Source organism: Anas platyrhynchos, chromosome 29 (genome assembly GCF_047663525.1).
Source record: "Anas platyrhynchos isolate ZD024472 breed Pekin duck chromosome 29, IASCAAS_PekinDuck_T2T, whole genome shotgun sequence".
Classification (NCBI taxonomy): domain Eukaryota; kingdom Metazoa; phylum Chordata; class Aves; order Anseriformes; family Anatidae; genus Anas; species Anas platyrhynchos.
Window position 1 is genome coordinate 1,400,827 of NC_092615.1, and position 24,534 is coordinate 1,425,360.

A 24,534-nucleotide genomic window follows, 5' to 3' on the forward strand; every position below is an offset into this window, starting at 1 on the left:
TGTTCCAGTGTGCACACGCGTGTGCACAGCCCTCACGGGGGCCAAGCCAGGAGGACGAAGCCCCCCCCAGGCCCTGCGTGCCAGCTCAGAGCCGTGCTGCAGGGGGGAGGCGAAGGCTTTGCAGCACTTGCCCGGTTTTATTTTTGCTTTTGCCTGAGCTCAGAGGCAGCCTCAGCGCGGTCGCTGTGACTCATGCTGGCAGACAAACACCCGGGGAGGCTCGGGAGGGCTGCAGACCGCCGCTGTGCCATTGGCTTTTTGTCACCTCCCCCAGTCAAGTGGCAGTGGGGGCTGGCAGGGGGACGCGGGACACCGCGGGGCTGGGGCTGGCAGCCTCGCCGAGCACCCACAAAGAGCCGGGGCCGTGGGCAAGCGCAGCAGCACCATATGCTTGTGAAGGATCATTTTAAGCAGCTGGCGTGAGTGTGTGCGTGTGTGAGCGGGGCTGTTTCTCCCTGCACAGCTGCTGCAGGCTCCCCACTGCTCCCTTTGAGGTTTGGGGTGCGCAGCGCGACCCCGCACAGCGGCCAGGACCCCGCCAGCATGGCCAGGGGGCTGCAGGGGGGGTGGTTTGGGTGAGCAGGGGTGCTCCAACGTAGGGATGCACCTGGGCAGGTGTGATGGAGCGTGGAGGGGTGCTGGAGAACACAGGGGGGCTGGAGAACACAGGGGGGCTGGAACATTTGGGGATGATGGATTATTTATAGATGCTGGGACATTTAGGGATTCCAGAACATTTAGGGATGCTGGGGCACATGGGGATGCTGGAGAACATGGGGTGCTAGAATATTTATGGGTGTTGGAGCACATGGGGATGCTGGAGAACACGGGTTCTGGAACATTGGGGGATGCTGGAATGTTTATGGGTGCTGGAACGTTTATGGATGCCGGAATATTTAGGGATGCTGGGGCACACAGGGATGCTGGAGAATATGGGGTGCTAGAATATTTATGGGTGCTGGAGCACGTGGGGATGCTGGAGCATTTGGGGATGCTGAAGAACACGGGTGCTGGAACTTTTGGGGATGCTGGAGCATTTGGGGATGCTGAAGCACATGGGGATACTGGAGCACAGGGGAATACTGGAACATTTCTGGGTGCTGGAACATTTGGGGATGCTGGGGCACATTGGGATGCCGAAGCACACGGGGATACTGGAACCTTGATGGATGCTGGAACATTTCAGGATGCTGGAACATTTCAGGATGCTGGAGCACATGGGGATGATGCAGCACGTGGGGATGCTGGAACATTTAGGGATGCTGAACATTTAGGGATGCTGAACGTTGAGGGATGCTGGCACATTTAGGGATGCTGGCACATTTTGGGATGCTGGCACACACAGCCGGGGGCGTGAGGACCAGCTCCGCCGTGGGGCTGCTCCCGTGCGGCGATGCCGGGGCGCGCAGGGGTACCCGTGGTGCCAAGGTTCCCACACCCTCCCGACACCCGGCTGCCCCCCCCCCCCAAAAAAAAACCCCCCCGCAGCGCCTCCGGGGCGCTCCCCTCAGCCGCGCTCCGCCAGTGCCACCTACAGAGCTGGCCCAGGAGGGCACCCAGCCGGGGACACCCCCGGAGCCCACCCCCGGAGCCCAAACCCCGAGCAGGAGCCGGGAAGGGGGGGGGTGGATGCTGGAGAGGGGGGGGGGCACGAAGGCTTCGCAGGGGCAGCCCCTCGGGGGGTTCTGGGGGGGGGGTGCACGCCCCCCCACACACCCCGGGGTGCTCAATGCGCGGGGCTCCTCCCCACTTTGCGCACCCCCTGGGGAGGGGGGACACGGCGCAAAGCCCCCCCAAACCCTGAAGAGTGGGGTCCCAAAGAAGCCCTCAATGGGGGGGGGGCTTGACCCCCCCTTGGGGGTGCAACGCCACCCCCCGGGGTGCCGCATGGGGCCCCCCCGGCGGTGCTGTAGGGTCCCCCCCTTTTCTCCCCTGTCCCCCCCCAGTGTCACCCACCGGTGCATTGGGGGTGCCCCCACCCCAAAGCCGCTCCCCGGTTGGCGGGGGGGGGGGGGGGGCGGAGCGCGGGGGGGGCGGGGGGAGGCGGATCCCGCCCCACGGAAGCGGCTGCGCCGTTTCCTGCACGGGGGGGGCACGAGGTGAGTACGGGGCTGGGGGCGCAGGGGGGGGTGTATGGGGTAAATGCGGGGCTGGGGGACACGGGGGGGGCACGGGGTGTGCGCAGGGATGGGCGCGGGGGGGGCACGGGGTGAGTGTGGGGCTGGGGGGCATGGGGGAGGCACGGGAGGGGGGCGCAGGGGGATGCTCGGGGGGTCACCATTGCTACTGGGTGCCCCCATGGTTGTCCGGGGGTCCCTAATGCTCCCTGGGGGTCCCCAGTACTGGCCAGGGGTCCCCAAAGGTGCCATAGGGTGGGTCCCCAATGCTGCTCGGGGTTCCCATTTCTACTGGGGGTCCCCACTGCAGATTGGGGCTCCCCAGTACTGCTTAGGGGTCCCCAAAGGTGCCATAGGGTCCCCAAAGCTGCTCAGAGTTCCTATTTCTACTGGGGGTCCCCAAAGGTGCCATAGACTCCCCAATGCGCTTGGGGTTCCCATTTCTACTGGGGGGTCCCCAGTGCTGCTCAGGGGTCCCAAGTCACTCCAGGTTGCCCCCACTGCTGCCCAGGTGCCCCCACTGCTGCTTGGGACGTCCCATCGGGTGCCCGCAGCCCTACCCAGGTGCCCCCAATTTTCTCCAGGTGCCCCCTATACCCTGCAGCCGATCCCGATCCCGTCTCCCCGCACGCAGCGATGCCCGCGGAGGCCCTGATCTGCGCCGACACGGCCACGAGGTGAGTCCTGGTCCCCTGGGGGATGGGATGGGGTGAGGGACGGGGCCACGCTGTCCCCATCACATCCCCGGGATGGTGACCCACATCCCTGTAGGGTGAGCTCCGTGCTGAACCGGGATGTGAAGCAGTTCGGGAAGCAGCACATGTTCGACGCCAACGAGGAGACGTGCTGGAACTCGGACCAGGTACTGGGGTGAGGGTGGGAGCCGTGCCCCCGTTAAAAACCCCGTTGTCCCCACCCTGATGGAGCCCCGGTGTCGTTCCTGCCTCCAGGGCGCGCGCCAGTGGGTCGCCCTGGATTTCCCGCACACCGTCAAGGTCTCACAGCTCCACATCCAGTTCCAGGGGGGATTCTCCAGCCGGCTGTGCACGTTGGAAGGTGAGGAGCTGCTCCTGGGGCGCCTCTGGTTCCCTTTATCCATGCCTGGATCCCGTAAAGCTTTGTTATAGGGCCCAAAGCCATTTGTTAGCTGTTCCTAAAACTCCAGAGGGGCTTGGGGCCGTGGGCTGGAGCAGAATTGGGGTGCAGAGTGAGGACCCGGGGTTCTCCAGGACACTTTGGGAACCTCGCCCATCATTTGGCAAACCCGCTGCTCCCAGCCCTGCAGCACAGCCATGCAGAAAGGATTTTGGGGGTGACTGACCCCATGGCAGTCATTTAGGGCTCCCCCAGCACCTCCACACGGCTGCCTCCATCCTCACACCCCACAGGCTGCAGAACGGGCGAAGAACTGGTGAAAATATCCGAGCTGTACCCCGAGGACGTTAACGCCATGCAGATATCCTTTTTGCCACTTGAGGTCTTTAGGGTACGATCCTACAGGTGCCTGGTGGTATTTTGCTGCTGCTAAAACAGGTTTACCCCATGTGGGGGTGTCCCCCTGCCTGGTTTTGTTGTTTTTTTTTGTTTTTTTTTTCCTTTATGGGCCTTGCACAGATTCGAGGTGGAGGAGACGGCTCTGGATAAGTTGAAGATCACCTTTGAGAACAGCACGGATTTCTTTGGGCGCATCGTGGTGTACCACCTCAGGGTGCTGGGGGAGAGGCTGTAGGGCAGCAGTGTTGGGGGGGAGCTGCTCTCCCAGCACCTTCATTTTCCCCCCCCTGTCCCCAGGGGCTCTGCTACATGGGGAGAAACGGGACAGCAAACCCTGCCAGCAGGGCTGCGCCGCCCCCAACTGCACCCCAAAGTGGAGAGGGGACCCTCACCCCCCCCCGGGATGGCCTTGCAGGAGGGATGTTTGTGCAGGGATCCACGGGCTGGACTTGCAAACCACCTCTGGTGCCTTTTTTGGGGGGAATGCAGCCGGTGCAGCCGGCTGAATAAACGGTGGTGGTGGCCCCCAGCTCCTTCCCGGCTGCTTTTTGGGTCAGAGACACCCCAGGACTGAGCCCTGAGGAATATGGGGGCGCCAGGAGGGTGCCAGCCTCAAAGAGGCTGGCCCAGTTCCCTATTAGCTGGTGCTGGGATGGGGGGCTGGCTGCCGTGACAGACCATGGGGATGCAATTGAGGTAAGAGACAGGGCTCCACACGGCTGCTTTTAGGGTTTACTTCCAAAAAAATGCAATACTTGAATGCACGCACGAAGCAGCTGAGTCCAGAAGGAGCAGAAATGCAGCTGCCCTGAGGAGTGAGTGTCCCTGGGTGCGAGGCACCGAGGCCGTGCCATCTTCCAGGAGTGGCCTAAATCCGCCGAGGCCAAGCGGTTGGTTCACAGCTTCCTCCACGTGCTCCTTGCTTGAAGCACTGTGCTGCTGCCCGTTTTGGGACCGCTGGGTCAGGCCACGTTGGTCCCAGAAGAGAGCCCTGCGTCGGCCAAGAGAAGCGCTGGTGCTGCAGAGTGAGCCACTGTCACTCCAACCCTTTGTTCTGGAATAGCTTGAGGATGTGATTTTCAATAACCTGTTGGACTAATGAGGGGAAGAGAAGGGAGAGAGGTGAAACCAGGGAAGCCGAGCCTGTAAGAACCCGTTTCAGCTGTGGGTAGGACCTGGGCACTCTTTGGCTCCTGTTTTCCAAGGGGAAGCTGGAAAATCCCTTTCTCCAGGGGCCCATCTCTCCTGTCCCGGTCCCACTGCCAGCACAGCTCTGGTTTGGAGGGGGAGCAAGGGGAACAGGACCTAATCTGACTTCTCTGGCTGAGTTTCTCTGCATGGCAGAGCAGGGAGCTGTGGTGGAAGGTCAAAGAAAGCCCTGAGCTGGGCTGGGAGCTGCCTGTAGGGTCGCTGCGGAGGGAAGTCAGGGCTCCCTGCCAAGTGTGGAAGGGACACTTGCCTTTCTTGTGCCCCAGGGCCACGGCCAGATCCATCGGGGTGTAGCCAGAATCTGCTTCTGTCGTCAGGTCGGCACCACGAGCTGCAAGCAGGCAGTGGCAGTCAGGGCGCAGCGTGCCCCTGCTGGCACGGCGTCCCCTCTGGGGCCGGTGCAGGGTGAGGAGACCCCCAAAAAGCGCCCCTCCTGGCTGGGCAGCGCCCCGTGACACCCCCAGGCTGCTCAGGCTTTCCCCCCAGGCACGTCAGGCTCCGTCCCCAAGGCGGTTACCAACAAGCCACAACTCGAGGCCGAGGATTAAGCGCGGATCTTCCCCGTTACCTAGTAGGGCCTCGACACACTTGACGTGATTGCCGCGCACGGCGTAGAGCAGAGGAGTGCCGCCGTTCTGCAGGGAAAGGGAAGGGGCTGTGTCATTGCTGGCCTCGCACGGGGCTGTGCTCACACAGCTCCTGCTCCTCCCAGAGAGGTCAATTCCTGACCCGCTGGGCTCCCCTTTCTACCCTCTCCCAGCTCCGGGCTGAGTGTTTTCTTGCAGAGCGGCTCTGCGCGGGTTTTATTCTCTGTATGCAATAAAGTAACTGTAATCCGAAAGACAACCTTAATTTCTGAGTGCAGTTTCCTTGTGGCTGGTAACATCACCACTGCGAGCAAGTGAGGAAACCATTTAAAATTATTATCTAGATTAATTTCTCGAAACAACTGCGTGAGCAAGTAAACGAGCGTTGCGAGCCTGGGAAGCAGCTGGGAGAAGCGCGCTGCTGCTGACTCGGCCCGGAACGAGGTGAACTCGCTGCTGCTTTTAAAAATGAGCTTTGCAGAGCCTCGTCTGGGGCCCGGTGTCGCTCGCAGTGCCGCGGCAGCACTCACCCAGTCGTAGATGTTGATGTCTGCGTTCCTCTCCAGCAGCATGATGACGATGTCGGTGTAGCCGCCCATGCTGGCCAGGGACAGGGCGCTCTCCCGCTCCTTCGCCAGCGCGTGGGGGTCAGCACCCTAGGGAGACAGCACAGATGTTAGCCCCGCTGGGTGAAGGAGCCCTGCTGAGAGGCAGGGAGCTTGGCACAGCCTTGCTGAACGCCCTGGGCTGGCTGATTGTTGAGCCAAGTCCTCAGCCTCGTGGGGAAGAGAGCGCTCCCCCAGTCCCTGTGACCTCTCCTTCCCAAAGTCCTTACCAGGCATGTTCTAATCAACAAAAGTCTCAGGTGAGGACTTAAAAGCCCTTCTCCAGTGTCAGTAAGTTAAGCCTCATGGCTTCTGTTACTCAGTTCTTTCCCCCATCACCAGTAACAGCATTACTGGCCCTGTCTAGAGGCGCCTGGACAGTATCTATCCTCTCTTTTGTTAGTCCTCTACCTAAAAACCCGCCCTGTCCTCTGAGCTCTGCTAGCCATGGACCTCTCCTGGATTTCACCATCTCCTTTAGCAACGCATCCCCTCATTTATTTGGGGTTCTGTTTGTCTTTCCGGTAACAAACTGCAGCCAAAGGAGCCAGCATTGGGCCAGGGTTTATGTAACACGAGGACAGAGCTTCGGGGAGCACACAAGGACCTGGTCCCTGCTCACCCCCACGCAGCCCCTGGCTGCAGGCCCAGCACTTGAGGACGATGCAGGGATGAGTTCATTAACTGCAATGATACCTCAGCGAGCGCATTTACGGGCAGATTACAGGGCCCAAGTGATAAGTCTGATCTCAAATTACCAATAAGCAGATATTTAATTACAAACAGTTATTGCTAGCTGTGAGATAAGGCTCTTCATGCTCCTGACTTAGCCCGCAGCCTGATGGGGAGCATCCAGCAGCGTCTGAGCCATTAGCTCTGCAAATGTGGCCTGTTTGGTGCCGGGGGAAAGGCTGGCTGAGGCACCAGGACAGTTCTGGACGTTTTGGCAGGCACTGGGGCTGGAGTTGGGAAGTCTCTTGTTAACAAGGCACTGCACAAATGTGGCCTTACCCATTCCAGCAGGTGACGGACCGTTTCGATCTCTCCAAAGGCTGCAGCCCAGATCAGCGGCGTGAAACCTCTCTCGTCACGTTTATTTACCAAGTTCTCCCCTGCACAAAACCAGACATCTTAAATAGGAAGGTCAAAACCCCCTCTGCGTCCTGTCGCCCCCCTATAAAGCCAGCAAAGGCTGTAAAACTAAGCCAAGGGTTTATCAAAGGGTGCTCTGTGAGCTGGTAGGACTCGGCATGAGCTGGGATGAGATCCCACAGGCACGTACCTTTCCGAAGGTGCTCCTTCAGCTGGCTGAGCTCACCTTGAGCAGCTAGCTGGTGAATGGACAGCGCTAGGGGAGAGAGAATGCAACCATCAGGACAAAAATCAGCTCAGCGCCCATCATCTGCAAGGGGGAGCCCTGCAGGTGATACCCAGACAGCCCCAAGTGAACCCCCAAAAACCCCAGTGGGTAATTAACGGCTTTCTGCAGACGCTGAGAACAGAGGGAGAGCAGCAGATGGAGGGAGGCTCCAGTCCCACTGTCCTGCTGCTCCTTCTGCATCCCCACGTCTGCAGTGTGAGGTGCAGAGCACGATGTGCCCAGCTGTACTCACTGTCCAGCGTGGCTGGGAGGGCCGAGACCTCGTTGCCGCGCTGCCTGTTCGTCAGCGTGTTTGAGTGCTTCAGGGGGAAGCCTGTTCCAGAGAGAGGAGAGAGTCAGGGAACATTTCCTCCATGTCCAGGGAGGAACCAGGCTGACCAGAGGCCGAGTGCCTCATGGAAACTCCTGTCAGCCTAACGCGACTTATCCGAAGCTGTTCCCTCCTGTCAAAACTGAGCTCTGCACAGAAGGAATTATCCCCTTGCAAGGGAAGAGCCTGGGGATCGAGGTTTGACCAGCGTGCAGGGACCAACAGCTGAGCAGGGAAGATAAAACAGCCCAAACAGCTGCCCAGGGAGGGGCACGGTCCATCTGGGCCACCACGGGAGACAGGGATCTGGCATTAATGGCGTAATTGCACACGATATACTGCAGAGGACAGCCTGGGGATGCACTCAAGTTCATCCTCGTATTTCCTACGCATGAAGAGCTCCACTTGGAAACCTGGGTGTATTTCCAACAAGCGACTGGGAGTTTAATTAGGAAAGTGCAGAGAAAGACTTTACAAACTCCAGTTCCTCTGCATGGAGCTGCAGCGACCTCTCACTGCCAACACAAGTCATCAGCAAGGCTTAGATCTGGACTTAGTCTTGCTGCATTTTGGAAAGGACCAAGAGTGGTAAAGGACTTTTTTCCAGCTGCGTTTGTGGGATGAGAGATCCCTTTGCAGGCAGATGACCTCTCCCACGCCCGTCTCCCTCTGGGGCTGCGCACCAGGATCTGTGAGCACCAGGCTCTGCAATACTCACTGTCAAGGGCTGAGAGCTCAGTGCTCCTCTGCCTGTCCATCGAGGCAGTTGAGGGCTTCAGAAGGGTGTCTGCTCCACCTGCAGAACAAGGATAATTGTTGGGGACCTTGGTGTCACTTTGCCGAGCCTGGCTGGCTCGACAAGCACCTCACAGCCACCCCTACTGCTGCAGGGGGGTGCAGGAAAGCTGCTTTCACCAGGCTCCTTCCCTGTCTGAATCCCCCTGGAGGGTTTGGTTCTGGGTACGCCCTGTCTCAGCTGTCACCCCCCTGCCACCCCCAGCACTCACCGTCCACAGAGCTGGAGCACAACATGTCCCTGTCCGGCTGCAGGAGCCCCGTGGGGACACCTCCATCCTCTGTGTCCTCGGTCCCAGTCAGCTCCTCCATGGCTGCTGCTCCTTCAGCTCCATTTTCACCCTCTTCTGGCAGCTCCTGGGCGTCCTCGTCACTAAGGGGAGCCTCCATGAGACGGGCGGCTGCTTCCTCACCTTCCATGGGGGAACTGCGACACTAAAGCGTAAAAAAAAGCGAAAAGCTTCCTCAGGGGAACTGCCCCACCACCGTGTGAAGGGGGATAAACCTTTTACGGGGGGAACTGCCCCATAATCGTGTCAAGAAGGGGAAAAAAAAACAATTAGGGGGGAACTGCCCCATAATTGTGTCAAGAAAGGGACAAAACCTTCCATGGGGGAACCACCCCACAACCATATCAAGGCAGGGGGGCAGCAGGGAGGTCTCCCAGGACACAAAGGGCCGTTGTGGGGTGCAGGCCGCCCCGTCCCCACACGCAGCCATCGCTCCCCTTAATTTCGGGCCCCTTTTTGCCTCCACCACCCAGGGGCCACCCCCCTACCCCCTGCCACCCCCCTGCCTCCCCCACAGGCCTGGCCTCACCCCCAGCCCCCAGCCCCGCGAGGAACCCTTTCGGATCCCCCTTCCTCGAGCCCCGACGGTCCCGGGGGGGGTCCCGGGGGGGGTCCCGGTGCTGTCCCCACACGGTGACACCGGGAAAGGAGCGGGGAGGGGGGGGGGGGGGCGAGCCCCGCGCCCACCCGAGCCCTCCAAGCCCTGAGGAGGAAGGCGGCGGTTACCTGCTGGGGGCCGCGCTCCGGGGCTCCGCCAACGGCTGCGAGTGGTCAAGTTTTTTGGGGAAAGCCCCCAAGTTTGTTTTCTTTTGAGGTGGACCCCCGATTTGAGGGGGGAACCCTGTTTTTTTGTGGTTTTTTTTTTTGGGGGGGGAGCGAGGCGGAACGCTTGTGCCGGGGGCTCGGTGCCCGGCCGGGGCGGGGAGCGGCGGCACCGGCGGAAGAGGAAGCGGCGGGGCCGGCATGGAGGAGCCCGAGATGCAGCTGAAGGTGAAGAAAGGTCGGAGCGGCCCCGGCAGCGCTGGTGGAGGGGGGGAGGTACCCGCTATCGCCCAATCGCGACAGGCTGGGTTGCGATAGGGAGCCGCGGCGGCCGGGCGGGTCGCGATATGGCCCCGCAGCGGCCGCGCGTGTCGCGATAGGGCCCCGTAGTGACAGCATCTGTCGCGATAGGGCCCTGCGGGGCGGGAGAGAGGAGGGAAGAGCAGCCCGAGACCCGTTTCGCTGTTTTGTTGGTCGTCACGGGGTCGTGACGGGGCAGGGCGGGGCGTGTCGCGGGAGGGCAGGGCGCGACATGTCGCGACAGGGCAGGGTGGGCAACGCAGGGGCTGGCGATGGGTCGCGGTCGCCTTCAGAAGGCTTTTTCTTCTCGTACAGAAGAAAAGCCCTGAGCCGGGGCGGACAGGGCCGGTAAAGCAGACAGCGAGGCAGAGGAGTCAGCATAAATAAAATATAAAATAAAATTAAATTAAAATAAAATAAAATAAAATAAAATAAAATAAAATGTTCAAAGTGAGGTAACGTCCCGTGAGGAGCTGTCAGCCTGTGGAAGTGGCACCCCAAAGGGGTTTCTACGTGAGCGCAGGTGGGACGGGGTCAGGGGGGGATTTGGGGGGCTGGGGGCAGCACCGGCCCTTCCTGACCCCCCCCGGCCGCTGTGGGGGAGCTTTTGGGGTGTTGGGTGGGTGTGTGGAGGGGGAAGGAGAAGGACCCCAAAGTGGAGGCGGCTGAGGTGCAGGAGAGCTCAAGGGTTGGGACCAGGTTGAGACTCGGAGCCCCCAGGCCTCGAGGTGGCCAAGCCAGCAGCCCCCCGTGCCCCCCGCTGCCTCGTGGCCACCTCAAATTGCTCAAAAACTGCGGCCCTGTCCTCAAAACCAGGACAAACCCCTGCTGGCACTGAGCTGCTGGGGCTGTTGATGTCCCACCCGGTGCTCCTTGCTGTGGAAGCGAGCTGCCTGTCGTGGTGTTGCCTTCACACCCTTGTTAACAGGCTGGCGATCCGAAATATTTGGGTTTTTGCTCTGATTTCTTTTCCCCTGGCATCACCTTGTCCCGGAGCAGCCCCCTCAGGGCGCTGAGCAGCTGGGGTGCGGGAGGCTGCAGCGGGTGCTCCCTGAGCCCCCCCAGCCCCCCTAAGGGAGACCCTCGAACCCCGCTTTCCTCCCCCCTGCTCCCTGCTTTCAGTAATTCCGCCGCTTCTCTCGTTGCAGTTACGGACAAGTTCACGGAGAGCATGTACGTCCTGGCCAACGAGCCCTCCGTGGCGCTTTATCGCCTCCAGGAGCACGTCAGGAGATCGCTTCCAGAGCTCGCTCAGCACAAGGTGAGTCGGGCTTCGCTTCGGCCTCTGAACCTAAGACACAGCCAAATTCGGGCTCTTTTCCTGAGCTGGAAATTTGTCCCCATCTTGGAACGATGGGGAAGGAGGAAAGGAATCAGCCCTGGGGGCACAAACATTGTCTGGGAAGGGTTGAGGTGCTGTGGGACCCCGCTCAGCCCGAACTGGAGGGGCTGAGGAGGATTTGCACGTTCATCTGGTGAAACTTTCCAGGCCAACCTCATCCCAAAGCTCCCAGCACCGGAGACAAAGTGCGGAGACAAAGAAAAATGAGCAGCCTGTCTTGTACGGGGAGGGGGGAGGAGGCAGGCGTTAAATCTTATTACCCCTGGCTACACTGCAAGATTTTTATTTCCGACATAAAATCAGGAGGAGGGCAGGAGGAGGGAAGGGGGAGTGGGAAGAAACAAGTGCGAGGAGCCCACACGAGGCAAGGCAGGATAATGAATCGCATCTCACAGCTGTGTTCCTACTTCCCTCCAGAGCACGGAGCGGAGACACTTTAATGCCAGCCTTGTTGTCCTTCTCCCTCTTCTGCCAGTCATGATTCATTAGGAGTGATGTCTCATGAATAGATTACTGCTTCATGTCTATGCTAATGCACTGTCAGGCCCCATTTTTCACCTTTGCTTTACAGCCCTAGTTTCCAAATTAACCTGGATTGTGACACTTTATTATTCAATTATTTATTAGCATTTTCTATACGTGCCTGCGTGCGGCCCTGGGTACGCAGAGCTGTGTGTGCACCTATAGCACACGCCGATGCGATCGCATCACGGGCTTCTAATATTATTCCTGATCCGTCGCTTGCTCTCATTTAATCAAGTTTCAGGGAAGGTGGCCGGAACAAAAGGAAATTGAGCAAATTGTATGAGGAGTCATGCAGAGGGAAGAGATCAGTTTCCATCACGGCACGGTTTGTCACGGGGACGGGGGCGAGGGGCCACGCAGCAGCACAAATGGAAGCGACAGCCGAGAGGCTGTGCCGGACACGGGGCGTGTTGGCAGACAGCGGGGTTTGCGCTGGGCAGGATCTCTGCCAGCCTTTGATGCTCGCAGTTTCCCTGCTAGATGGGCTCATCGGTTCTCAGCCATCTCAGAGAGTTCTTTTTAGCCCAATTTGCTGCTGTTTTCCACCTTCTTCATGTGCCAGCAGCAGTGTGACTGCAGCCAGCACAACCGTTACGCTCCTTTGGCCTTTTCTACCTTCATTTTCAGCCTCCCAGCATCTCCTGCCCTGGGTGCTGGCTCCTGCAGTGACGGTGCAGGTCAGGGCGAAGCTTCTGAGCCCTTTTTTTGGCTCCTGCCTTTGTGTTTACTCGTGCATCCACGTGGCGAGGGCCGGAAGAAAATGGTAAGAAGGGTAAGGAGGTGATTTGGTGCAGCTGGAACAATGGGACGCAGAGCTGCTGGTGGTGACACCTCCTCCAGCCTCACCCGCTCCCACATTCATTTTTCAAAGGCTGCAGCGTCATGGGTGGGAGCTTGCTGTCCTCCCTGCTGGCAGCCAGCGCCCTGCCTGCGCTGCCAGGCTGATGGTATGGACTTTGTGGTCAGATCCCCTCTTTTTTTTGATCCCTCTCTCGTTTTATCCCAGTTCCAGGCGCTGCAGCCCAGGCACTGGAACAGGAGGGTGTCAGCGGGGCTGCGCGCCGTGAAGGCGCTGTCAGGTTTTATCTACCTCAGAGCAAAGGCGTTAGAGCAGGGTGGTTTTCATTCCTCGGAACGGAAAAGAAGAAAGAGGAGCGGTCTGCGCGGATCCGTTCTCGTGTAATTTATTCCCCAGGTGTAAGTAATGGGTGAAGGGAGCGGGATTTATTGGTGCTTCCCAGCTCTCCTTCAGCCTTGCGGCAACTCCATCGCCGGCTGGCAGAGTTCTCCTGAAACCCAGCCTTTAAAACTCCCAGGGGATTAAACCTAGGAAAAACCGGGAGAGAGGGAGCTGGGAGAAAAAAGTTTAGGCGAGGAGAAGGTCACCCCCATGCCTTTCCAACAAGCAACTTTCTTTGATTTGATTAAAAATTATCTTAATGCCTCCCTCACCATCTGAAAGTCTCCAGGCAGATTTAGCACCTCGCTGATAAGAGGGAGAGCGATGCGAAGCCCTGGCTGCCTCCACGTGCCGTGGCTGAGCTGCTAAGCCCTGCTCCACGCCAAGCAGCCTGTCTGGATTTCCCCTGGTCTTTGGAGAACGTAGATCTCCTCGTTAATTTGCTGCCAGGCAGCAGGGATCTGTCGTTAAGTGCTGTTGGATGTTAATAGCTGGCTTTAGCTCTTAAACTGCATCCGAGGGCACAGCCTGGGAATTTCAAGAAAGGACACGAAGGAAAGATTAAGAAGCTGGGAGCTCGAGGGAGAGGCTTTTTGTTCCTAATTAAGGGCATCACATTCCCGGGAAGTGGTGGGGATGCTGGGAACGGGCGTCAGTGGCTCTGGTACTGGGAAATGATTAAAATCTGCTGGTGCTCGGAAGTGGCAGGAGCACGGAAAAGCAGCTGTTGGAGCAGGCTGCATCATCCCCACTTGCTCATACGAGCTCTGCAGCCACCGTCTCTGCCTTTCCAGTGTTGCCCCTGTGCCCTCGCCCTGTGCTGGGCTTTGCAGGCTGAGGGTCAGCGCTTCAAATTGTCCAGAAAAGGTGGAAGAAATGGGGCTGGGAATTTGTTCCCTGGGGTCTCCTGCCCTTCGCGGGGCAGAGCCTTTCACGAGGGCAGCCAGAGCGCTGCTCCGGTGGCACAAGCGGCTGAGCCAGCGGGATGTCAGGCGCTAAACGGTTGTTAAAGATCGTCTGGCACCTCTCGGAGTGAACAGGCTGAGGAGCTGCAGGAGATATCCGTGTCTTCTGCAGCTGCCTCTGCTCTCAAACCCGGCTCTCAGCCACAGATACGGTCGTGCAAAACGTGATCGGACTGCGGAGCAAGCGCGGTCTCTGCAGGACGGCTTCTGGAGTTGTGAGTCCCGGGCTGACGTACCCTCTCCTGCGGAGAACTGCCTAGAGCACTGCATGTAGAGGCTTGTTTCTTTTGTGCTTTAGAGCTCTGTGGTCAAGCGTCCCGATGTAGGACAGGCTTTGAACAGCAGAAGTGATTTTGGACGCGCTCCAAGCTCCTACCCGACCTCCTTCAGGCACAAAAAGGGGCCCTTGGATTTCCTCTGCCTTGTAACTAGACCCAGCAGAATAGGCTTGAGAATTAGCTCCCATGAGAACATATTTTCAAGAGTGCCCGAGCTACTTAAGGACTTTGGAAATAGTTACCTATTGAGCTACACCTCTGAATCGAGCTGCGCTTTCATTGTAATTTGTGTATTCGCTTGGTTTTCCCTTTCCCTGGAGCTCCAGCGTGCAGTTACGTGCCACGCCAGAGCTGCGTGTAGTTCCTGGACTCGTGTGGAGTCTCCGGGGCTTCTTCCAAGCTCATAAAAAGAAGGGCACGGTGCTGAGTGCTGCTTGGGATCGGACAGCAGAGTTTCAGACAGCAGAACAGGAGGGGTTGTGGCTGTGAAAACGGTTCTGAGTCGCAGGTCTGATGAAACGAGAGCTTTCGGTGCTGCAGAATAAACAATTTTATCTGGGTTTGCACGGGGGATTGGGGAGGGAGCTGGCTTAGCTCAGAGCCTGGACCTCCTCCACCAGGAGGTCTGATTTCGCTGGCACTTCCAGGCAGTCCTGTGCGCTCGGGCAGCTGCTCGCAGCCTGCCTCACCGTGCCTCTTCGCTGCCTCGCGGGCACATCCAAAAACAAGGGGAATTTGGCCGGAGCATCTGAAAGGTTGGCCCGAAGCAGTAGCCCTTCCAGAAATCCACACAATAAATGTCTCTTTTACATGCTGGGGCTCGGCACCCGGAGCCATGCGTCGCAGGCTGTCGGGCAGGAGCTGGGATCCAAGCTCAGCTTCTGGTGAAAAGCAGCCAAAAACCTCGGTAGGGCAGGGCTGGCAGAGCTCACCCCGTGCGTGCCCAACGCTGCCTGCTCTTCTCTTGCAGTCCGACATGCAGAGCTGGGAGGAGCAAAGCCAAGGAGCCATCTACACGGTGGAGTACGCCTGCAGGTAGGTGCAGAGCTCTCCGAAAAAGAGGGGCTGGGCTCAGCAGCACGGCTTTGGGGCTGGAAACGAAGCAACCTGCGCTTCGCTCGCACCTTCCTGGTGTGAGCCGGGAAGGAGCGGTTGGGGTGGGAGGCTCAGGGTGCAGGCAGAGCTCTCCGAACCTCGGGGGCTTCGCTTTGATGAGGTGCCCGCTCGTCCCAAATCGTGTGTGCATTGCAGAGCTGCCAGATCTCCTGCAGGAGATCCACCCACAGCCTATTTAGTGGCTGAAGCTGCAGAGCGCTGCCTAAAGCTGAGGTTTCTTCCTCCCAGTCCTCTCTGCCAAAGCAGGGGGGCTCTAAAATCTCGCCCCAGGGGGAAATATTAACCAGCCCTCCTCCCTCCACCCCTTCTCTGCTTTCAGTGCCATAAAGAACATGACGGACAGCAGCGTGTACTTCAAGAGCATCGACAGCCTGCTCAAGCACGCCATCGCCATGAAGGATCAGCTGAACGCTGCTCAGGGCCGCAGGTAGCAAGGGGCTTGGCACCAACCTGCCCGTGTATCTGGGCACCCGTTCTGGCTCCCAGAGGCTCTGGAGATGTAAAACAGCCCAGTACAAACACGCCAAGCGGTTATCTCAGTAATGTGATTCCAGGCTGTTATTTATAAGAGCGCGCTGCTTGCCTTCCAGTGATTTTTTTTCTGGCTTTGTTTGCCATGGGAAGCAAATAATCTTGTTTACAAAAGGGTAACTGGAAAATAATTTATTTCCTTATTTAAAAAGGGATGTTTGGTTCCGTAATACATTAAATATTTGTTGTGTTAAAGGCATTTGGAGTGGTGCTACTGAGATGGAGTAGGTGAGAGGCTGCCTTTGGTACCCTGTCATCCATGTGGCTTTTTCTGAGGAGAGTCCCTCAGAGATTAGTGGTGCTGACAGATGTGGCAGAAAGATTATGCATTTTTGTGTGCCTGCAGCTGAACTACAGCTACGAAAACATCTTCCAGCAGATTGTCTGAGCCCAGTGTATTTGTCTCTCCTGAGAACTGTGTTGGTGTTGGTGTCTGACTGCTTAGGAGTGAGAAGACTCCCAAATGCCCCTGCCCACCACGGACAGTTCTAAATGCCCATCCTGGATAAAACCACCCCAGCAGACAAAGCACCTCTGTCTCTGAAAAACGACTTCACTTTAGACATTTCTGGTACAGGGTCTGTGTTTTCCCAGTTGCCCGTGCAGCGGGGTCACACCGTGCAGCCCTAACAGAGCATTTTTAGAGTTGTTTCTTGTTTGTTTGTTTGTTTTTGCGGTGGTGTGGCTGTGACGATTGCTGTCTTGACACCCATGGAGGCTGCTGTGTGCCGCTCCGTAGCCTGCACAGCACGCTGAAAGGTGTGCTTGTCTTAGCAGCTCTCCCTCTCCGAGCAGTGAGGCTTTATTTTAGGGCTCCCCTGGTTCTTCACATTCCCATGGCTGCTGACGTCCTGCCTGCCTGCTGGACATGACTGTCTCTTTCTTTTTACAGCACCGCTGGCCCACAAGCCAAGAATCCTCCAGCTAGTTCCTGATTTCGGACAAGACTGGCTGTCCTCTGCCTTCTTCTCCAGCCCAGCTCCGTGCTCACCGACCACGTGGAGGACTAAGAACCCTTCCGCTCAGTCTGTGAAGCTGCCCAGAGGTCCGCCTGCCTCGCTGTTCCCAGGAACGAGGTGCTGCACCTGAGCAGGCAAAAAAACTCCTGGGGTCAGGACTGCCTTTGTGGGGCAGCCTCTTCCCACACTGTTCTGCAAAAAAGGGAAACGGGGTGGTTCTGCATTTGTCCTTTCCAGTTCTTTCTGATGGCAGACTGCTACGAGGCGTTTTTCTCTCTACCTCTTGGCCACAGAAGTATCTCAGCAAAAACTAGGTCTTGCTTTCAGTATTTCGTAGGTGGCTGTGGAAAGACTTAATGTAGGCACACTTCAGCTTTGTTCGGGAGGCATTCTGCAGGGAGAGTTTCTCGTGTGTGTGCCAGGAAGTGCTGAATTTGGTCTTAGTGAGAACAATAATAAAAAGGCAAAACAAATAAGTTCTGTCTCAAACCTTCCCCTCTTGCTCGCTCAGGCTGGGGGGTCTTGGAGCCTGCTGGCTCTGCTTGTTTCACAGGGCACGGAGCAAAACAAAGACACGCAGAGTTGGAGCCTTTTGAGTGAAAAAGAAACTGTCCTGCTCTTCAAACAAAATTGGACTTTCTTCATCCCTTGTCGAGCACTGTTAATCTCCCTTGGAACCAGCAGTTGTGTTCTGCTGAAGAATTTCCCAGAGATGCGGGGATCAAAGCAGTGCCAGGCTCAGATTCCAAAGAAATGCTCTGCATGGTGCTCAGGGCGCCAGGTGCCTTTCAGGACAGTAACACGGAAGGTGAGAGGATCTGTTTGGATCAGTGGCTTCCTTTCACTCCCTGAAATACTCTGCTGACTGCTGGCTGATGAAGATTTGGGGAAGAAGCCAGCGTGCTGCTGCTCTGGGCCTGTGCAGGGTCGAGGGTCGAGGTGCTGGTGCCCGAGCAGGAGGTCTCTGCCACCTCAAACCCTTTCTCTGCAACCTTCAGACTCCTCTGGCTCCATCTCACTTGTTGCTCCTCCATCGCCTCGCCTGGTTTCTTAAACCTGGCTGCAGGGAAGCCCTCGGGTTGGCGGCGTGAGCTCTTGGTGTAGTGCCGTCTTCTGGGGATGGAGGAGGGAGGAGGAAAATGGGAGGAGGAAAATAGGAGGGGGAAGGGAGAGAGGTAGAGGCAGCCAAAAAAAGCTGGGATCTGCTGGGGAAGGAGGGCAGGTCTGCTTGTGGACTAGGTCCCCTCGCTCCTCACGCATCTTCGAGGGACTGGGAGCTGTCTGCAGGAGGGCAGAGGGTGGAAAATCAGCCACCCCCGGGTCTGAGGAGGCTCCTTGCCACGGGGGTCGAGACGGGACCTACGTTAAGCTCTAAACAGAGATGCAAATCCTGCAGCCTCCGCGTGATGAGACGGGGCGAAGAAGCCCCTCTTCCACTCACACCAGCGTCGAGTCCTTGCCCGAAGCCCCAGGTTTGCGGGCCAGCACGTTCCTCATCTCGCGGGTGACGCCGTTCCAGGGCTTGCCCTGTGCCTGCAGCAGGGCTGACTCCGCCGACAGCGTCCTGTGCGTGCGGGGCAGGTTGTAGCTCTCCTGCTCAGAGCGAGCCCCGGGGCTCCCCGACGAGGTGAGGTTGCTGCTGCCCGGGGATCCCAGCTGGGATTTGCGCTCCAGGAAAGGGGGGAAGGAAAACTCCCGGTGGATTTCGGGCCGGGGCCGGGACGCGGCGACGTTTTTGTTGTTGAGGTCACCGGTGGGAGGGTCGCTGTGCTGGGCAGAGTCGTTCTCATACAGGGTGGGAGAGACCTCGGGGTGGCTGCGGTGGGAGAGCTGGGAAGCGCGCACCAGGGCGTGCGTCACCGTGACCAGCAGGACGATGATGCCGGAGGAGAGGATGCAGGCGCTGGCAATCCCGGCCTCGAGTTCGAAGAGCAGCAGCATGTAGATGGCAAGAGCTGGAAGGGAGAGTGCAGCAAAGCGGAACGAAGCGTGAGGACTCGAGGGATGCGTCTGAGCTGCGAAAGGTCAGGGCAGAAGCGCCCCGGGAGGGCTGGGCACTGGGAACAGAGAGATCTCACTACGGGAATGAGCTGGCCGTGACGTTTGCAAAGCAAACCCGATGCTGGAGTGGAAACTCAGCAGCTCACGAGCACTCAGCGACCGGCACTGAAGGCACGGGCTGGGCTGAAGCTGCACGAGCCCTGCTGGGACAATTTTCCCCCACGCCGGGCTGTGCTGTGCTGGTGGGAAACGAGCACTTGCCTGTTAGGTAGACCGAGACCCCACAGCAGAACAAACCGATGGCGGCGTGGCGAACTGTCCGACTGTCCAGAAGGAACCAGTCTGCCCTGCAAAAACAGGTGAGAAAAACGCTTTGCTGGTCTCAGCACAGGAAAAAGCGCTGAGGCCAAGGCCCCTGCTGAGAAACTGAAACGCTGGTTTTGCATAGAGAAGGGGTTCAGGGGCAGGTCATGAGCCTGAGGAGCTCTGCGGAATTGGGGTTTCCCCCAGGCAGCCAGGCTGCGTTGTTCCCGCTCTGGAACAGAAGGTGGTGAGATGAGGTGAATTTTCAAACTTTCCCTGCCTGGTTCTAGCTGTGCTTCGGAAACCAGGTGGGACAGATTCACATGGCTCAGGGCTTTTTGCAGGCGATTTGTCCTTTTTCAGCAAACCCTGAAGAGCAAGCAGGGAACAGGAGTGAGGCAGCGAGCTCGTTCCCCCCTGAAAGAAACGAGAGAAAAGCAAAGTGCCGCTGCACTGAATGAAGCAAGGCCAGGTTTCTCTCTTCAACCTTGGGATTGGCTTTCTTTGCTCAGCTCAGATTGCAAGCCTTTTGTCCGGAGCGGGCTCAGTATTTGAATTGTGCCTAAAACACATGAAAAGCCCAGCTCCTTTCCAGCAGGGCCTTTGATCCACGCGCAGCACCGACCCCTGCGCCTGCTGTGCTGCGGCCGAGGCCACGCGCTCTCCGTGGGCATGGTCTCGGGGCCAGCCCCAGCCCACCACCAGCTCGTTCTGCTGCTCGAGCATCTCCAGAGCCAGCTGGCAGTGCCAAACCTCGGTCCTGCCTTGCTGGGCTCTGGAAGTCACCAGGGGGCTCTTCTGCTACTGAGGAGGATGAGGGCACGGTGTAGCATGGCTGGGGCGCAGGCTGGAGGCGACGCGGAGCCTCAGACCCAAAAATGCTCCGAGAGATGTGGCAGGACCACGATGCAGGACAGCCACAAAGAGCCCCCTGAACCATCTGGCCGTGCCGAGGGTGCACAGGGCACCGCTGCTCCTGCCGGCACCTCCAAAACTCCCAGGAGCTGGTTGGAAACCCTCCCTGGCACGGAAGCATCGGCTCACCGGGCAGCAGCACGACGGTCCTGGCAGGCTCAGCCCTCGTGATGCTCCTCCACCACCCCGTGGGATGAACAAAGCAGCCCAGGGACGCCGTGCCCTGTCCCCAACTCCCCCCTAAGAGTGTCCCAACCCTGTCCCCTCCTCCCGGCCTTGCTGTCCCCACCGAACGTTGCCCGTCGCAGCCAGGAGCCGTTAATAGAGCCTGGACCCGCTCCTCGCTGCCCGGCGGGGAAGAGCAGCCGCTTTGTTTTATTAATTACCTGAGTCGGGGGGGGGGTTGGATTAGCGGGGAGGAGAAGGACTTTGTTTGGAGCTGGCTCGGGCCATTGAGCGCGGCGCTGAGAAGCGGAGCGGTAATTCAGTGTGACAGCCCCAACGTGGGAAAGGGCCCCGGGACGTGAGCGGGTCCCCTAATGAAACTGGCGGCCAGAGGGACCGGGGCAGCTCGGCCACGAGGGGATGGCACCAAACGGCATCCAGCATCGTGGGGGAGAGGGGCTGCGTCCCTCCACTGCCTCCTGCCCCAGGCTGCGGGCACAGCTTGCAAACAACCCCCCCAACGTCCCAAGAACCGTCCCTTTTCTTCCCAAAGTTGAGCACAACGCTCAGCTCACAGCTGGGGAAACTGAGGCACGGCCAGCCCAAGCCATCTGCTCGATGCCAGGCAGGGGGGTGCAGATCCAAGGCTCCTGCCCTGCCCTTTGCAGGCTCCAACCTGCCCGAGCCTCGTGCGGCCAGCAGCAGAGCCAAAAGCAGCCCTTATTTTGCAGGGAGGAGAGCACAGAAGCATCACCTAAAGCTAAATTGTTTGGGGACAGCTCTCCTGCTCGGGGAGATGCATCAGGAGGCTCCACGGCCGTGCGTGAGGGTTGCTCTGACCTGAAGCCCTTGACCAAGCTGTCCCGCGGCCGGCACGCTCCCTCCCTGTGCTGTGAGCTGGCATTTGGCTGCCTGATTAGTGCCTGTCCTGCCTCGTGCTCAGGGCTCCCCAAAAAAAAGAACGGCGCCACTTCCACAAAGAGCATTTTCCAGCTCCAAATCCATACCGAACCTCGGACAAATTCACAGCCCATGGGGGATTTTCTGCTCGGAGTTTTCCAGCAGGAGCTGAGCTCCCACAGAGAGCGAGGTTTTCTCCAGGAGCTCTGTTTTGCAGAAATATTTTGCTCTCCCTCGCTAATGAGGACACGTCAGCGTCGCTTGCAAGGCACCGAGCGGAGACGTTGCTCACTTGCTGGGGCCGTCGTGCACGGCGTAAGGCTCACAAGTTGTGTCTGGTCAGGGGCAGAGCTGTTGAGCCTAAATTCTGCTGTCCTCTAGCAGAATTTTGGTTTGCCCAAGCCAGAGCAGTCCCAAAATGATCCTGCAGAGACCATCGCACGAGGGACCCCCACGCACAGACCAGTTTCCACCCAGACACATTTAACTGCTGTCATTTGGGAGCTGATTTCTTCTCTGCACCCAGAGCAGAGCTGGTGCCAGGCTGGACCCTTGGGGGGGCCACCACCAAAATCCAGCTCGTGCCTGAGGAAGGAGGAATTGCTTTGGAGAGAGTTTTAGGAGTGTAAACCTGCTGGTAATGATTAAGTCAACACGTGTCTTCTGGTTAATGAACCTGGGCCTGCGGTCGTTTGGGTGCTGTGCCAGCAGTGCCCCAAAGAGCCTGGCTCTGCCCCTGCACAGGCACAAATTTGGGGTGGCTGCTGGGCACCCCCTGCGCTCCCCTGAGCACGAGGGCTGGGCTCACACCGGGGAAAATAAATCAGGTGCCCCGGCGCAGCCGGGTGGATGGGTGGCTGCAAACTTGCCCCTTGACAATAATACAGTCACTCAGCACAGCTCCATGCTGAATTTGAGGGCCGTATTTCCACCCCCTGGGCTTATCAGCCAGAGACAACCCCACTTCCCGGGCTGGCACGGCATCGATGGAAGAACTTTGTGATATTGAGGTGCTCAGCGTGTGCCAGCAGCGCCGACCGCTCCCCAAAACCACCGCGGTCAAAGTCCCCACAGCCACTGCCCACCCCCCAGGGACATTCAATAATGGGGGATCCAAGACCCCTCCGAGCCTCCCCAGCACACCCAGGACTCCGGAACACCCGGCTGCCCCCCAAATCCCCCCGACGCCCAAATCCCCGGCTCCCATCCCCAATCCCTGGTGCCCGTCCCCAGTCCCCGGTGCCCATCCCCAACCCCGGTACCCCCCCTGCTCTCACCGGTCGGTCCCGGACTGCCCCCGGCACAGCTCGGTGCTGAAGTAGCCGTGGAGGAGGCAGAGCAGGAGGCAGCTCACGTTGAGCACCAGGCAGAGCGCGGCCAGCACGGCCGACACCGGGAGCAGCGCGGCGGCCGCCGCCTCCGGTAGCGCCCCTCGACCGGGACCGGGACCGGGACCGGGACCCGTCCTCCCCGCCGGCAGCTGGAAGATGAGGCTGGAAGCCAGCAGGGCCATGGCAGCGGACAGCGTGCCGAAGAGCAGGAGAACCGTCAGGGCACGCTGAGGGTAGGAGGAGGGCATGGTGGCACCGGCACCGGCAACCGGGGCGCACCGGGGGCGCACCGGGAGCGCACCGGGAACCGGGGGACACCCAGAACCGGAGGGCTCCGGGACGGCAGAGCCGCTCCGTGCCCGGGGAGCTCCGTGCACCCCCGCTACTCCCGCAGCCACACCGGCACCGAGCCCCGGGACAGAGCTGCGGCCCCTCCAGGCGTGCGCCCTCCCTCCGTGCGCCTCTGCCCGGCCGGGGCGGGTCGGGGCGGGCCGGTCCTGCCCCCCAAGGCCGGCCCCTCGCCAAGGGGGGTGCACAGCCGGGCCTCCCCCCATCGGCCGGGACCCCCGGCTCCGCCCGCATCCACCCCCGGAGCCCTCTAAGGGGGCAGGAAAAGGGAGGGGGCTCTGGGGATAGATGGACGGGAGGGTGCTGGGGGGGGGGGACCCCACCGGCACCCCTCTGCTCCCCCCCGCAGCCCCCTCGCTTCTCCCATTCCCACACCCCTGGGAAAATCCTGGGGGGAAGGGGATGCTGCCAGGGCCTGATCCTGCCCCCTCAAAAGGTGCTTCGGGTCTCCACCTGCAGGGGAGGCCTCCTCGCCAAGGAGGGGGCACCCCAAATACATTCCTGCGAGGCTGAGAAAGGGCCGGCGAAGCGCTGCCCTGCCGTCAGCACAAGTTTCCCGTGCCTTATAAATATCCTGGGAAGCAGAAGCACATCGTCCCCTGGGAACGGCTGGGAATTGCCCTCTGCTGTGCTCTCCCTCGGGGGGCTCGCGCTGAGCGCCCCCACAGCCCCATTTTGCGTGCCCCCTGCCGGGAAGGTTACCCGTTATTTTGGGAAAATTCACTCTGCAGGTCCCTTCTTATCCTGGGAAGACGCTGTGCTTCGGGAAGCCCTGCCTCAGTTTCCCCACTCGAGCCCTCAGCCCTCAAAGCACCGATTTCCCGCACGTATGGGACAAGGGGGACATTGGGGTCGTGCCTTTCCGTGCACGTCCCGGGCACCCTGCCAGGGCCAGGCGGATGGGGACAGGGACCAGGTATGACCCAGGCTCATCCAGCCTGGTGGCCTGGCTGTGGGATCTGGGCAGGCGACCTTTCCGTCACGGCTGCGCGTCTCGCGTGGGTGGTTCCCGCTGGCACCCTCTGCTCCAGCCAGAGCCGCACGGGACACGGGGCTATTTTGGACTCGGGTGTTGTTGGCCTTGGCAGGCAGCACGGCTTTGGCTCCCTGCTCATTTCCAGCCCCACTCACATTTTTGGCTGTGCAGGATGTTGGTCCCCAGCCCCGTGTCACTGGCGCTCGGCCAAACCAGTGCCCGGTGCCGGTGTCTCCATCCCCTCGCCGTGGCCAGGAGAGCAACGGGGCTCAGCTGCACCCCATGGGCTGCTCGCTTTGGGGTTCAGCCTGGGGCACCCAGCAGCTCAGGCTCCCCAAAACCCCAGGACTTTGGGGCAGGAAGGGCCTCAAGAGGGAGCTCAAAGCTTTCGAACCTCCAGCCTGGAGCCTGCAGGGAGCAGCCAGGCAGAGCCTGGGCACCCCCTGATCTGGGGGGGCTCTGGGCAGCCCCGCACCCGAAAAGGGGGGTTGGCTGCTGCGGATGGAAGCACTCTGGGCCAAGCTGAACCCCAAGGAACCCCAAAACAAGGGCAATGGACAGGGAGGTCCAATGGTCTGGCTGGACAAGAGGCCACCCTGCGTGTCCCCAAAACCCCCCCAAGGCAGGAGGGGACACCTGGACACGTGGCGGGCAGAATGCTGCTCTGCCGATTCCCTCGTACTTCTGCTCCCCCTCCCTCCTCCTCCTCCTCTTCAGGATCAATTAAGATTATGAGCAGGGCTAATTAACAGTCTGCTAATTGCACTCTGAAGCCCTCTGTAAATCATGAGCTTTAAAAGCAGCTCTGAGCAAGATGTCACGTCCTTTCTGCCTGCAAAAACCGTGCAG

The 24,534-nt window shown here is 59.4% G+C and overlaps 4 protein-coding genes across 12 annotated transcripts; 2 read left to right on the plus strand and 2 right to left on the minus strand.

Moving 5' to 3' along the window:
* Positions 1-372: 372 nt before the first annotated feature.
* Positions 373-5,672, plus strand: NR2C2AP (nuclear receptor 2C2 associated protein). Of its 3 annotated transcripts, none has more exons than XM_072029141.1 (6): positions 373-419; positions 2,702-2,794; positions 2,889-2,979; positions 3,068-3,173; positions 3,506-3,573; positions 3,730-5,672. In XM_072029141.1, exons 1-6 carry the CDS (start codon positions 388-390, stop codon positions 3,844-3,846), a joined length of 507 nt encoding a protein of 168 aa, XP_071885242.1. In that variant the 5' UTR covers positions 373-387; the 3' UTR covers positions 3,847-5,672. The 3 variants fall into 3 exon arrangements, with proteins under 3 accessions (XP_071885242.1, XP_027303143.3, XP_038025094.2); XM_027447342.3 differs by lacking the exon at positions 373-419 and adding an exon at positions 2,033-2,099; XM_038169166.2 differs by lacking the exon at positions 373-419 and adding an exon at positions 2,042-2,099 and having other exon boundaries at positions 2,629-2,794.
* Positions 4,330-9,727, minus strand: RFXANK (regulatory factor X associated ankyrin containing protein). 5 transcript variants are annotated; one of them, XM_027447339.3, is made up of 10 exons: positions 9,515-9,725; positions 8,711-8,933; positions 8,422-8,499; positions 7,626-7,706; positions 7,295-7,360; positions 7,024-7,124; positions 5,938-6,063; positions 5,338-5,455; positions 5,071-5,151; positions 4,330-4,706 (listed from the first exon to the last, which is right to left on the minus strand). In XM_027447339.3, exons 2-10 carry the CDS (start codon positions 8,916-8,918, stop codon positions 4,648-4,650), a joined length of 918 nt encoding a protein of 305 aa, XP_027303140.1. In that variant the 5' UTR covers positions 8,919-8,933; positions 9,515-9,725; the 3' UTR covers positions 4,330-4,647. The 5 variants fall into 5 exon arrangements, with proteins under 5 accessions (XP_027303140.1, XP_027303142.1, XP_038025090.1 ...); XM_027447341.3 differs by having other exon boundaries at positions 5,389-5,455; positions 9,515-9,723; XM_038169162.2 differs by having other exon boundaries at positions 4,330-5,151; positions 9,515-9,727.
* Positions 9,650-17,222, plus strand: BORCS8 (BLOC-1 related complex subunit 8). Of its 3 annotated transcripts, none has more exons than XM_038169169.2 (6): positions 9,650-9,778; positions 10,999-11,111; positions 12,345-12,480; positions 15,111-15,175; positions 15,576-15,683; positions 16,680-17,222. In XM_038169169.2, the coding sequence occupies exons 1-6, from the start codon at positions 9,752-9,754 to the stop codon at positions 16,720-16,722; spliced, it is 492 nt and encodes a 163-aa protein (XP_038025097.1). In that variant the 5' UTR covers positions 9,650-9,751; the 3' UTR covers positions 16,723-17,222. The 3 variants fall into 3 exon arrangements, with proteins under 3 accessions (XP_038025097.1, XP_038025098.1, XP_038025096.1); XM_038169168.2 differs by having other exon boundaries at positions 9,723-9,826; XM_038169170.2 differs by lacking the exon at positions 12,345-12,480 and having other exon boundaries at positions 9,664-9,788.
* Positions 15,905-22,966, minus strand: TMEM221 (transmembrane protein 221). The gene is made up of 3 exons (XM_038169165.2): positions 22,308-22,966; positions 19,009-19,094; positions 15,905-18,701 (listed from the first exon to the last, which is right to left on the minus strand). The coding sequence occupies exons 1-3, from the start codon at positions 22,913-22,915 to the stop codon at positions 18,184-18,186; spliced, it is 1,212 nt and encodes a 403-aa protein (XP_038025093.2). The 5' UTR covers positions 22,916-22,966; the 3' UTR covers positions 15,905-18,183.
* Positions 22,967-24,534: the final 1,568 nt, after the last annotated feature.

Excerpts from the sequence above, each read along its gene's own strand:
- RFXANK (XM_038169162.2), bottom strand. The coding sequence starts at position 8,918 with ATGGAAGGTGAGGAAGCAGCCGCCCGTCTCATGGAGGCTCCCCTTAGT. Across the intron at positions 8,500-8,710 it reads GTGCTCCAGCTCTGTGGACG|GTGGAGCAGACACCCTTCTG; the intron begins GTGAGTGCTGGG and ends CTTGTTCTGCAG. Across the intron at positions 7,125-7,294 it reads GAAGGAGCACCTTCGGAAAG|GGGAGAACTTGGTAAATAAA; the intron begins GTACGTGCCTGT and ends GGTTTTGTGCAG.
- BORCS8 (XM_038169168.2), top strand. The coding sequence starts at position 9,752 with ATGGAGGAGCCCGAGATGCAGCTGAAGGTGAAGAAAGGTCGGAGCGGC. Across the intron at positions 9,827-10,998 it reads GCGCTGGTGGAGGGGGGGAG|TTACGGACAAGTTCACGGAG; the intron begins GTACCCGCTATC and ends CTCTCGTTGCAG. Across the intron at positions 15,176-15,575 it reads ACGGTGGAGTACGCCTGCAG|TGCCATAAAGAACATGACGG; the intron begins GTAGGTGCAGAG and ends CTCTGCTTTCAG.
- NR2C2AP (XM_072029141.1), top strand. The coding sequence starts at position 388 with ATGCTTGTGAAGGATCATTTTAAGCAGCTGGC. Across the intron at positions 2,980-3,067 it reads CGTGCTGGAACTCGGACCAG|GGCGCGCGCCAGTGGGTCGC; the intron begins GTACTGGGGTGA and ends TCCTGCCTCCAG. Across the intron at positions 3,574-3,729 it reads AGGACGTTAACGCCATGCAG|AGATTCGAGGTGGAGGAGAC; the intron begins ATATCCTTTTTG and ends TGGGCCTTGCAC.
- TMEM221 (XM_038169165.2), bottom strand. The coding sequence starts at position 22,915 with ATGGGGGGAGGCCCGGCTGTGCACCCCCCTTGGCGAGGGGCCGGCCTT. Across the intron at positions 19,095-22,307 it reads GGGCAGTCCGGGACCGACCG|GGCAGACTGGTTCCTTCTGG; the intron begins GTGAGAGCAGGG and ends CTGTTTTTGCAG. Across the intron at positions 18,702-19,008 it reads GGTCTCGGTCTACCTAACAG|CTCTTGCCATCTACATGCTG; the intron begins GCAAGTGCTCGT and ends TCTCCCTTCCAG.